This window comes from Mustela erminea, chromosome 8 (assembly GCF_009829155.1).
Source record: "Mustela erminea isolate mMusErm1 chromosome 8, mMusErm1.Pri, whole genome shotgun sequence".
In the NCBI taxonomy this organism is placed as follows: domain Eukaryota; kingdom Metazoa; phylum Chordata; class Mammalia; order Carnivora; family Mustelidae; genus Mustela; species Mustela erminea.
The window spans coordinates 12,392,587-12,405,772 of record NC_045621.1 but is presented as its reverse complement, the minus strand read 5'-3'; the positions used below and the strand labels follow the sequence as shown (position 1 = coordinate 12,405,772).

At 42.8% G+C, this 13,186-nt stretch overlaps 1 protein-coding gene across 6 annotated transcripts in view; it reads right to left on the bottom strand.

Annotated features, from left to right (window-relative positions):
* Window positions 1–2,610: 2,610 nt before the first annotated feature.
* The window catches only part of LOC116597121 (aldehyde oxidase 4-like), a 58,616-nt gene continuing 48,040 nt past the window's right edge, over window positions 2,611–13,186 (bottom strand). For all 6 annotated transcript variants that reach the window (XM_032354360.1, XM_032354365.1, XM_032354361.1 and 3 more), the window contains 7 exons: window positions 10,818–10,892; window positions 9,894–9,946; window positions 9,352–9,466; window positions 9,101–9,166; window positions 6,773–6,958; window positions 4,435–4,602; window positions 2,611–3,613 (listed from right to left, as the gene is read on the bottom strand). In XM_032354360.1, the coding sequence (XP_032210251.1) occupies window positions 3,560–3,613; window positions 4,435–4,602; window positions 6,773–6,958; window positions 9,101–9,166; window positions 9,352–9,466; window positions 9,894–9,946; window positions 10,818–10,892 (717 nt within the window). In that variant the 3' untranslated portion in view covers window positions 2,611–3,559. The remainder of the gene's footprint in view (window positions 3,614–4,434; window positions 4,603–6,772; window positions 6,959–9,100; window positions 9,167–9,351; window positions 9,467–9,893; window positions 9,947–10,817; window positions 10,893–13,186) is intronic.

The window sequence follows — 13,186 nt, the reverse complement described above, 5'->3', positions numbered from 1 at the left end:
TTTCTGGAAAAAAACCTGCAATAAATTCTGCTCAAGGATATAAATGGAACAGTACTGGCCATGACTTCAGTGTCCCTAGGGTGTTGCCCTCTATGGTGAGCTCTTCAAAACTTCAATGCAGAACACAGGCAAGAGGACTGATAACAGGGCACTTTTAGGACCCTTGGGCTGGTCATTAAACACCTATATTCAGACACTCTAGTCTCAACCGTTTTGACTCTGAGGTTCCTTCTCTTCCTCCCCAAGGTCCTACCTCTAGATCAAGGCTCCTGCAGATTTTGGGTCTGGTGAGCACCTGCCTCTGGGCATCAAACTTCCGGCTGCCTCAGTGGCCACTAGAGGGCAGGAGACTAGCAGCTGCCGGTTTCTGAGAGGAAAGAAAGGCGGCGGGGACCAAGTGGTTGGAGCAAAATATCCTCTTCCCTCCTGGATAAAGACTACCCCGCCTGAGGAAAAAGGATCAAACAATAAAGTAATTCAGATGGAAAGCAAAAGGGGAGAGGAAGTCCAAGTGGATAGGGCAGGCTATTAGGGGAAGTAGTATAAATGCTAAACAGTCATATAGTAAAGGGAATTCAATAGTCTGGGACTAAAACAGACCACAGCCTCAACAACTTAAGGGTTGGGGGTTGCTGGGGAGAGGGGAAAGTAAAAGTTACAGAAGTATTATTTTACTGGGGCAAAGGGTGAAATTATGACGACAGATAGAGCAGGAGGCCAGGAGAGTAACTTTTCATCGGGGAATACTGGTATCTTTATTTCAAATAGTGGTAGAGAAATATGTGTTTGTTTCTCAAAGTAAATGGAAATGTATAACTAATGGTATAGTAGAACCTCAAAATTAAGAAATGCAATTACTCATCTCTGAACCAGCAAAAATAATGAAAAGATGGAAAGCATAGTTTAAGATACTTTATATTATGTATTTGATACATGATACCGTCAAAAAATAAAATTCAACAGAGTAAACTTAAGGATCTAACTGGCTTTATGCAACAATTCATGAATTGGGCAGTGTCCCATCTAGCAAACAGAAGGGAGCCCCCTCAGGGTCTGTCTCAGGGGCAAAGAGTCTCTTTCCTCAAGGCCGTGCCCTTCCTGGGGCAGCCCCACCTTGATTGAGTGACCGAGGGGTACACAGACCTGTCCATTTCAGCCTAAGGAGGATAAGTCCTGGGGCAACACTTGCTCCCAGGCTCCATGCTGAGTTCCTGATGCCTCCAGGGTCTTGCTTGATTTCTCCCTCTGCCCCATTCTGCTTTTCCAACCTTCCTGTCTCAGGTGTTGATCCCTGAAAACCATCCTGCTCCCCATACTCTGTCTGGGCTTCTGCTTCCAGCAAACTCAGCCTATGATTCCAAGTGCTCTGATACTGCGAGGAATTCTGCCAATTTATGTCATTGAAAGCAACAAGTGCAGAGGATTTAAAGACTTTTTCCTTAAAAGAAACAATGGAGATGTCTCAGGCCTCCCATCCAGCCCTCTTTTTGATCAATCCCATTTCAAAAACCTGAGTGCACGTGAGAGTCTGCAGGTTGAAGACACTAAACAGAAATCAAATCCTTCCCCATTACTATTCGCTCAGCTCCATTTGCCCAGGGTTTTCGTAAGACTGTGCGAGGCTGGTCATAAACTTTGGTCCAGGAGAAGTGAGACACCCTTGGCCTCACAGGTTGAAAGGAGCAAGGAAGAGTACAACAAGCGTGGACCTGCCACACGCTCCTTCTCTTCCGATGGAGAAGAAATGAGCCCATAATTAAGCAATAGCCATGACAAGTTTCTAAGTAAAAAGCAACGGCTGTTTTGCCCAAAGTTAATAATGATCATGTTTTAACCATTGAAAGGGCTCTTGACCATTTACGGATCACTGGTTAGAAAGATCTTATCTTACACTTCTGTGTAACTGTCACTGTGATAACACTTTAAAAGAGACAGTCAATAATTAAATTTTAAGGTACTTATCTAAATTAGTATTATGGATTAAGTTTTAATATAATAGATGCTAAAAACTGTCAAATTTAAAGGGCATTAGAATTTTAATCCTATGTTTAGAAATTGCTATTCTGTAAAATGTACTATTTATGTAAATACTTTATCCCAAACCCCAATTCTTCAAGTTCATTAAGTACTGCTGAAGTGATCAGACTTATTCTGTAAAAATTCAATTTCTGTTTTTTCAGTGGCTTTGACCACATGGTCTGTGAGTACAATACTTTTTAAATTAATTTGTGTCTGTGATAAATGTGTCTTCCTTTACTGCTAGAAAAATAAACCAGTAATCCTATTTTTCTGTTCTGTCTGGCACAATGAGTTTGTGTGGGCTGGGTTCTAGGCAAACTAAATTATTGGGTGAATTTAAACAGACATTTAAAAATATGTATACACACACACACACACACACACACACACGCACACACACCCCTCCTAGAATAAAAGACACTGACTGGTGAGACTTCTCTTTGGAAAGAAGCCTCTCCTTTCTCCTGCCAGCCTTCTCTTCCCCCAGTCTGGTCTCAAACACACATGAACAGTCATTCATGCTTTTTCTTCTACCACAAAGTTTCTGTGAATAAATGCAGAGCTTTAATATCTAGCACACAGATTCCAACAAGTGACTCAGTTTGTTTATTTTGTTTCAAACCTCATAGGGACTGAACATCTTCTCTGGCATAACCCTGCACTTCCTTTGGAAAATGCAATGCAAAATGGCTAAGAAATAACTGAAAAAAACCAAAACCCACGCCCTCAGGATTTCAGTGCTCCTTGAAATGGCAAAAGAAAGGTGGTGCCGATTTCATCTTTCAGACACTGAGCCAAATCAAGGGGATGCAGAATGATTTGAGATCACTATTTCTACTCTGTGTGGTTTCCCGGGAGAGGAAGACACTACCATGAGCATAGCTCATGGCAGATGAGGACCCGCTGGAGGCTCTGGACGGTTTACACCCCTAAGCCTCAGTTAAACTGGCCACATGGGAGAGGCAGGAGCCTGAGGATTGTGGTGGGCTCACAGTGCTGGAGACCACAAGAGCCAATTACAGACATTTCTTCCAACCTCATGTTCAGAGACCGCATTGTTAGTGGCCTGGAATTGGCTGAGGTGGGTTTGTTTACACCACAGAAATTGGCAACCGCTCTCAATCACGAATTTTTCCAGGTGAGCTAGTTATCATAATCACACCATTGGCTTTGGGGATCCAATCCTGAGAGTTTTGGGGGTGGATGGTTTTATGAGTGATCAGATTTCTGAAGACTAAACCACGAGCAGTTTCTCGAGTTGTTCCATGGGAATGGAAACTCTACCATGTTTTAAAATCATGATGTTGTAGATCTTCAGGATAATGGGAATAATAAGAAGGATTTTTGATTCGAAGCTTCATTATATCTTTTGGTATAAATTTATGTCCTAAAACATAATCACACAGCGACCTAAACCACAGAGAATAACTAAAAAATACTAAAATTATCCTTGACAATCAGGAGCCAATTTATACTCGTTCTGGTTTGAAAATTTTAAGGTCAATCATGTATTCTTTCATTTTCTAAGAGAAATGTAGTATTAAGACACATGGATGGACCAAGGTGTAAATGTTGAAGGATCATCTCTAGGAATCTAAAAAAAAAAAACAATCAAAAAAGGAAGATAATTATTAGTAAAATGTTATATATGCAAAATGTGTAATTCAGAAGAAAAACTGTTTTTAAAAAAAGAAAAACCCAATGTCTGTTTTATTCTTATCAAAAATATATAGTTTTCCTATTCCTTTCAATCCTTGAGTCATAAATCTCTTTATCTTCAGAAACTTCTTATGTTTGGGAAAAGATGCATCTTATTCAGAAGCCCTGTACTTTCAAAGGCATAAAGTGCAATCCAGTTCAGTTAGGGCTGCAGTAAGCAGTTCAATATAGGAACAGTCTCTGATGATAGTTCTAGACATATTTTTAGCAGCTGGAAAATGAAACTGTGTTCTATTTGTGTGTCATTACAAGGCATATCAAAGAGTGCCCAGTGACTTTGATATTTTAATTTAAATTGTTTTTACTAGTTTGCCTAACAAATGCTTTCTAAATAATTGACCAGATCCGATATCTATTTCATCCCATTTAGTTATTAAGGTGATCACAATACCACCTCAACTGCATTTTGATTAAGTGTTTCAAGAAGTTAGCTACCATGTGGATTTGCTACTAGCGTTAGCTCCACTGAGTCTGCTTTTCTTTGGGGTCTGAAACAAGCCATCGTTTGAAGAGTTTTGCTCACCTTGCAGTTATGTTTAAGTATATAGGCAGTAGCAGGTAAAGGCAGAGTGAGAATTTTCATTGGAAAAGATGAACCTGCCCTGGGGTTTTGTCATGGTGACCAAATCCATACTTAGAACCTGAAGGCCCATGTAAGCGGTGATTACCACAGGGACCTCCCCTCACCACCTTTACCATGTCAGTAAATTGATCCACACAAGTCATCCTAATAAACTCAGGAGTTGCTGGGCTCTTCAGGTTGAAGATCTTGGTCAGACCCCTCTCTTCGCGGGCAGCAGTCACTGCATCAAAAATGGCGAACAACACGGAGGATCCCAAGAACATTGCAGTCTCACCCAACCCCTGAGAGGAAGGTAAAAGGCTGTCAGAAATGCATGGTTCTCTTAGGACTAATTTGAGTACACACACACACACACACACGCACACTCACCTCTTCTGGTGAGTATGGAATACTTAAAATGGAGTATGTCTGAATTGCCAGAACCGAATGCCCCCCATGCTGATTTGTGTGTGGGGTCCTCCTCAAAGTCGCTCATGAAGATGTTCCAGGACATCAGGATAGTGGGGCAGCTCCTTTGCCCAGGTAAAGTTCTAAAGACCAAAGCCCTTGGTGGCCTCTAGAATATTCCACTTTGGGTTCCAGACCATTTTTGTTTAACTCAAAACCCAAACAAAACAATTGCAATCTTTGTAGCTGAGCCTAAATGACAGTAAAGAGTGACCTGCTGAAGTTGCTTGTGTGTGAACGTCCCTGGTGCGTGCCGGATGTTTCTGAACTAATAGTGTAGTGGCCATTATATTTTGAATGATTCATCAGTGCTTCTTTGTACTGATTTTTCTTCTTTCTTCCTTCAAAGTAATCTGGTCTGTGGTCTGTGCTCAGGGCCTCAGTGGAGAGATTGGCCTTTATCTCTAAGCAAATAAAGCCTATCCCTGGCTTTGATTTCACCTCTAAAGCAAATGTAGAGGGAGATGTAGAGCTGGTAGAAGAAAGGGTTTCCTCTGAAGTGAGGAGGAAGGGAGCAGAAAGGCCTTATGTCCTATTTGGAGCAAACTGGCAAGGAGGTGGCTAGACTCTAAAAGCCAGGATTGCACCCCGTGTCAGGATGCTTTCTAGAGACGCTCCTGGTGCAGAAGTAGAGATAGAGGCCATTCAGACAGGAAGTCTTGTCTTCTTCCCAATCTTGACCTACTTAAAGAAGGAGAGGAAATTTCCTGAAAAATCTAAGGTTAGCCTACCATCTGTCTGGCCAGATGTGGGCTCAGAATAGAACTTAAGTTGGGGGAAGTTGTGTTTTTTTGTGCACTTGTATTCAAGAATCCTCACCAGAGGTCTTTATCGGCCAATCAGAGCCCATATGCTCCAGGGAACACAGACTCAATACCTCTTAGATCAGCAGCTATTTACAGCTCAGAGCAAAGAGTGAGAAACTCGTTTGAAAGTCTGTTCCAGTTTGGGGAGGTGTGGAGAGAGGCAGACAAATAAGAGAGAACTGAGTCTGGAGGATATGTAAAGGGTGCAGAAAATAAAGTTCTGGGCTGGTAAAATTTGCCTACAATTTCGGTTTTATCTCATGGTGGCACTAAGATGTTTGACTATTCCTTGACCTTTCTTGTTTTTTTTTTTAAAGATTTTATTTATTGATTTGACAGACAGAGGTTATAAGTAGACAGAGAGGCAGGTACAGAGAGAGAGGGGGAAGCAGGCTCCCTATGGAGCAGAGAGCCCAATGTGGGGCTCGATCCCAGGACCCTGAGATCATGACCTGAGCTGAAGGCAGAGGCTTAACCCACTGAGCCACCCAGGCCACCCCTGACCTTTCTTGTTTTGATTAAATTTGTTTCAAGCTCGCTTCCATGAGTGAAGAGTCTTCTCCGTCTTCTGGAGTCAGTGAGCACCACTTTGCCATGAATTTGCTTTTCTTTTCCCTTTTCTTGCTGGGATTTTCAATTCAAAGGAGTAAGCAAATTCAGGGGGCATTATATTTTGAATGAGTCACCAATGCTTCTTTGTACTTATTTTTCTTATTTCTTCCTTCAAAGTACTCTGGTCTGTGGTCTGTGCTCAGACCATTATTTCTTGAAAGAGTAGATTGTTATAGACCGAACTGTGCTCCCTCAAAATACATATGTTGAAGTCCTAACCCCTTACCTCAGACTCTGACCATGTTTGGAGATAAGGTCTTTAAAGAGGTGCGTTAAGTTAAAATGAGGTCTTTAGGATGGGCCCTATTCCAACATGACTGGTATCTTAACAAGAAAAGGAAATTAGGCCATACAGAGAGAGACATCAGACATGTGCACTCAGAGGTGACGACTATGGGAGGACACAGGGAGAAGGTGACCATCTGCAATCCAGAGAGGCCTTGGAAGAAAGCAATCCTTGATTTGACTTCCAGCCTCCAGTACTGTGAGAAAAATGTATCTGTAATTTAGGTTGTTTAGGCCACCCAGTGTGTAGTCCTTTGTTATGGTAGCCCTACGAACTAACATAGAGGTCTTGTGTTCTTACCTTGGACGAGTAGATGGCTATGGGATTTCGGGAACGCACCAGAGTGACATAGAACTCTTCTGGTATCTCAGTGACAGTCGGGATTTTGTAGTCCTCTGGACTTCGAGAGTAGAGGACACCTTCCGGGGAATATTTCAGTTCCTCTGTGGTGTACAACCCCATGCCTTGGATAAATGCTCCTTCAATCTACAGGCAAAAATTTCACAGTTTATAAGTATATGATACTGACTGACGAACTACTCCAATGTGACTGAAAATGGAACCATTTCTCTTGACCATAGTGAGTCATCCTTGACAGCCTGGGGTGGGTTTACAAAGGGTCCTGCAGGGTCTGGTGCTTCTCATCTTGCCTGGCCTCATCCCTAGTTCTTCTTGCCCAAGTGACCCATCCTCCAGGTACCTGACTCTTGGTAAGTTCTGGGTAATTCTCAAGCCCACCAGATTTCATTTGGACCGCCAAGTCTTTGTATTGTGGTTTCTCCTGACTCTCTTCACTGCTCCCCATCTCAGCTTGTCCCCCTGGAGAATTCCTAGTCATCCTCCAAGTTGCTGCCTTTTTGGAGCCTTTTGGATCCTTCTACCACCTCCTGGGTGGATTTAGGACCTACTTCCTCCCAGCTCACTCTACCTTGAACACATTCCCCCACATAGTGGCTCTCAGAGAGTATTTCCTCCATCCATCTCTTCCTCCTTGCTCTCTCTCATGTGTATGAGCATTTGGAGGCCGTGGCCTTCTTGTATTCTATTATTAACCTGAGGCCTTTTACATAGGTTCTTAATAAATGTCTGTTGAATTAGATGAAAAAGAAGCTAACATTAAAGGAACATGAACTAGAATGAATGGAACACTGTAGGTTATTATAATATCCGTATTTCTTTACTTCCCTTTATAAATTACCATGGAAAGTAGATAAATGTTAAATAAGATGGGATGGAAAAAACTTACATTAAGTTAAATATTTTTATTAAAAGTCATGTTGAGTTCTATTTACAAACAAATACGCTCTAGGAAAAAGGATTAAGGGGTGTGTGCCTGGAGGTTAAAGAACTGAAGGAGAATTACAGTTTGTATTTTATTGAAAATGCAAAATTAAGGAATACGGTATATGAATCTAAATTTTATATTTGGATATTTCCAAATTCTTATTCCTAAAGGAAAAGACTGAAGTCTAAGAGATCAAGTCTAATATACTCATTTTCTTCCCTTTTCCGGTGAGACAAATGCAGGATTTCCTTAATCATGACATCTCCCTTTCTGCCTTTGCTTAAAAGATAAAGAAGCAGAAAGGATCTGGGAGAAGTGGGTAAGACAGGGAAGGGGGGTGGAGGACTGGGTCAGTGGTGGTTCTCAAACTTTATAGGCTTGAGATGAATTTCAGGTGCAGGTTAAATGTGCCGGTTTCTGTCTCAGCCCAGCAAAGTTAAGACAGACCAAGTCTAAGCCTGGGCTGAATTCCTGGGTACAGGAATCCATGTTTCCATAAACACTTACAAGTACTTCTGTTGCAGAGTCTGAGGACCACATCTTGAAAAGCACAGAGGGATCACTAAAATTGTTCCTTATAAAGCCCAACGGCCAACCCAGGTAAACCAGTCTCTTAGGACTTAGGATACTGGGAAGCTGCTGGCAGATGAAAGCACCAGGTGTCTGTCAGGTGTGACGCCAAGCTGCTCAATGGCTCCAGTATGCTCCTCAGGTGGACCCTGGGGACCAGCTGCCTTGCCTCACTGGGGGGGGCGGGTTAGTAGGTCTGGCTTGGGCTAACGTGGCTGGTCCACTGGCTCCATCTTCAGTAACAAGGCTAGAAAAAAGCAAAGCTACACCAAGAGCTAGAAAGTTTTAAACTCAAAGTTTAAAAAGACTTTTTGGCGCCTTAATTTTATTGTTTGTGGGATTAAAATCAGAATTAAATTCAGCAGGAGGCAAAAAATTATGCTTAAGTATTTCTCTTTCTTTTACATTTCCCTATTTGCAGTCTGTTTAAATTTAATATTAATATGAATACTAATGGAGCTTTATTATTATGTATTTATGTAGTGTTCCCTAATTACAAACCTATTAATATTCATGAGAAAAATTAGAAGGCACGGAGAATTATAAAGCAGGCTAAGTCACACATATTCCTGCCCTACAAAGACAATGATTGTTAACCTTTTCTTGAAATTTTTTCCAGTATTTCATCCATTTGTGTGCGTGTGCGTCAGATACTTAATGTATAGCAGAGAACTTGCACCAGGTATAAACAACCCTGGAGAATTCTGGGAAGTACTTTTCTGAATGGAACCGACCAAAAGTTCCTATGGTCAGAGCACGCTGGTATCACTCACCTGTCCGACGTCCACGGCTGGGTTTATGCTGAAAGCAGCATCCACGAAGATGTCAGTCCTAAGGAGCTGTTCCAAGAGAAAATACACAGTGGAAAAAAGGATTTAGTCAAAATAGCTCTTGACTGCAATTGACTGTCTGTCCCTGGATTTTCCACCTGCAGGATCAAGTTGATTATCACGTACGGCACGGCAAGCACGTCAGTGTTTGTGTTTACTCGATGCAGAGGGCGAACCCAAATACCGCTCTTTACCTTATGAGCGCCGGTCAGACAGTCCACTTCAACCTCCGAACAGGCCGCGCCATACACATAGTACGGGAAGGGCTCGCCCTTCTCCTTCTCCCAGTCCATGTGAGTCTGGTAGCCTCTGAGAAGAGAAAGCAGCAGTGAAAAGGAAAGCCCTTTTCCTCACAGTGGTCTCATCGCCTCCTGTGCTGTGGGGCCTGGGGATCGAGAGGGCACCCACCCCATGGCTGCCGCATCCCTCCCCTTCTTCAGTAAGCGCAGGTGTGGTCAGAGTTGTAACGGTTCCACCGCAGGCCCAGGGAAAAAGGCCCTCAGTGTCTGGGCCCCACCCTCCAGCAGGAAGTTACTGGAATTAGTCCCGGTGTGTGTAAATAGCTGTGGCGGCCTTCCTGGTGGAAGCCCTGGGCCTCCCTGCCGTGAGCCAGCACTGAGGGCCGACAGCGGGCACCCCGCAGGGCCCCCCGGGCTCTCCGGGCACCTGTTCGCACTGCTGAATGTACACTGTCTCTGCCCAGCTATAATCCAACCCAAAGTAAAATGTCCTTTACTTGAAATATCCAGTAGCTGAGAGACTGATGGATTCTGTGAAGGCTTTTGTAATCTGGAAGAGATGATTGATTGCAAAGAGATATAAATTTAGGGAAAGTAATGAAAAATACCTTCCTCCTCCTGTTTGGGACAAGCTTTCTACCCGCATTCACCTCAGTTGAGACGTGCGCCTTGTACGAGCCATGGGCCATGCTTTTCCAAACAGATGTGTACGGGCAGCTGCTTATGCCCCGAGGCCCTCTATCCTTTGTTGGACAGTGTAAAGTTTATTTTTTAAAGTTATTTTTTAATGCCTTTTTGGCTTTTTAAATTAAGGAGGGGGCTAGACCATATCCACACACTTTTGTATGTAAGTATCTACACAGATATGTACATATACACACATGTTTCTATGTGTATGTTCATGTCTATATATGTATGTACTTTTCCTCTGCTTTTTTCCCCCAAATAATTTGACCCGCTGTCACTTAGTATAGTACATCAGCTTCCCTCCTAGAGTATAACCTGGGTAGGGCTGGGAATAAGAATACTAATGGTAATATTAATAATAATTATTAAAAATAGAGTCATCCTTTGATAGTAGGACTGCTATCATCTCTGTTGCTCTGGAGAGAAAACCAAGGTCCTGAGGCACTGAGGGTGACCCTTGTCTCCCAGAGCTAGTAGTGACAGAGCTGGGACAGTAACCCTAAGGTGTGTTTTACTTTAGAGCATTCTCTGTGAGAAATCAGGCTCTGAAATAAAATCAAGTTTCAGTGAATCCAGACATGGCTTTTGCTTTTTCAGAAAAGCAGAAGTAAATGTTAGTAAATGCTTTGTTTCCTGAACGGGCAGCACCCGTCAGCCCAGGCATTAAGGGCCGTCGCCCATCTGCACGTATGTATCTGGCTTTTCCTGGCAGGGGTAAGGACGGAAACACTCACCCAGTCCTCCCATCTTCCTTTAGGGTTTTTCCTGATGATTGGCTGAAGACGGGCCATAAGAATTTGGCAGGCATTCTGAAAATAGATATTTGAAATGACAGAAATAAAAGGCACAGGAAACAGCAAAATGCTAAATATTCAAATCAATTCAAATGGAATCCGTCAGTTTTGTGAGCCTGCTTGCTAGTCCTCTAGGCAGGGTTTCTTAAAGTTGAGTCATTTAGGGAACCCCTTTGAAGGAAACAAATATTCATGTGGATCCTACGGTGTTGATGTCCATTATTTTTATTATAATTTTGTTTTAATATATGCTAACATAAAGTTAGTTGAGTCTCCTGGATTTATAGCTCTTTTGTACCTCCAAGCAAAATAGAATGACAAAGAACATAAGCCAATATACACACCAATAAAATCCAAAATAACAACATTAATTTAGTTGGTTGATGATGTTGCTTCTCTGAAGCTAAACTGCTGCTTGGAAAGGGGCCATCTCGGCTGCTCCCCCCGAGGTGCGCTGGGGTTCGGTGTGCTGCCGCTTGCCTGCCAACAGAGTAATTTTCTCTCCACTCTTCTTACATAAATTGCCCGAGATTTTCATCTGCGCCTTATACCTTGACATCATCGTTTTTTTGCTGGGCAAGAAGAAAACAGTGTTTAACCTATGAAGTCCATCTCTGCTCGTTTGTTGTTGCCTTAACACAAAGTATACTTCTTGTTCCCGAATGTGGGCAAAGAGATCTTCTGGCAACACTCCACTTACAGAGTGGTCCTTCTGATGATGTATAATGTCCTTTTTGAATCTTTAAAACATTAGCAGTGCAATGAAAGTAAGAAGGATTGAGGTGAAATCTTGGAACCTTGCGATTAAACCTGTTGACTCCTGATATCAGTGGACCTCAACTTGACTTCTACCCCTAGTTCAAAGACGAATCTGTTCAAGTCTGCACTTACGTACTCAGCTCCACCTCAGATCACCTCTCATGCCCTCTTGTAGTTTGTGCTCTTTCTTTTCTATCATCCCCTCTTTGGAAACAGTTTCTGGCTTCTCATGTGTTAGGGAGATCCTTGTTTTCTTTCTTTCTTTTCTCTTTTTAAAAATTTATTTATTTTAGGAAGAGAATGAGTGAGCAAGAGTGGGAGGGGCAGAGGAAAAGAGAATCCTGAAGCAGACTCGCCACTCAGCTGGGAGCCAGACACAGAGCTGCATCCCAGGACCCCGAGACATGGGGCTTGATCCCAGGACCCCGAGATCATGACCTGAGCAAAAAGCCAGCCGCCTAATCATCGAGCCACCCAGGTGCCCCAGAGACCCTTGTTTTCATAAATCACTTTGCTGGTTCATTCAGCTTTCTATCACTGACCTTATTACAAATGGGGGCCTTCCAAAAGAGGGCCACATCCGACGCAGCCCAAGTCACAGGATTCCTACCTGCCCAAATATCACGTATTCTTCCTGTAATCATGTCCTGACCTTGTACTCCTACACATAGCTTTACACTCAGTAGTCTGACAGTCTTCCCTTTAAGAGAGTGAGACATCGCAGAGAAAAATTTCACCTCCTGAACAATTTGCAACCTCCTGAACTCCTTTCTTTGCATGGAGAATTCTTTCAGCTTACATTGTTTGGTAGGGTCTCCTCCCTTTATTGAAGCTCTAAATGCCAGATAGAAAATTTTCCAGTTTTTGCATTATAGAAAATACTAAAATACATAAAAATAGAGAGAATAATACACTAGCCCCCCTTATCCAGCTTCAAGAACAAACATTTGGGGTGCCTGGGTGGCTCAGTGGGTTAAAGCTTCTGCCTTCGATTCAGGTCATGATCCCAGGATCCTGGGATCTAGCTCCACATCAGGATCCCTGCTCAGCAGGGAACCTGCCCCCCCACCGCCTCTCTGCCTACTTGTGATCTCTGTCTGTCAAATAAATAAAATCTAAAAAAACCCCCACAAAACATTTATACCCCAGTCTCACTTCTCTGCCATCTTTCTTCCCTGTTCCACCTTGCTCCCTTTTACAGTCTCTGCTCCAGTCCCCCGGGCCTGCTGCAGCTTCTCACGCATAGAAAGCTAGCTCCTTCTGCTCCCTAATAACCTGCCCAGCTTCTTTCCTTGCTGTGTTCACGACCGGGCTCAAGGAGTGACTGATGTGTTATCTGCTTGAATGTAAGCTCTGTGAGAGCAGGCTCTTTGGACTTTGTCCTGATTCATTTACTGCTTATACTACCTAGCATGTGGTAGGCCCTCAGTCAATGTTCATTAAATCAGTGTGGGATCAATAAAATAAGTGTGAAGAAGTCATATAAATTTATGACTTTTAAATGATGATTCTTCATTATAAAATATAAAAATGTTTCTAAAAGCATTTAG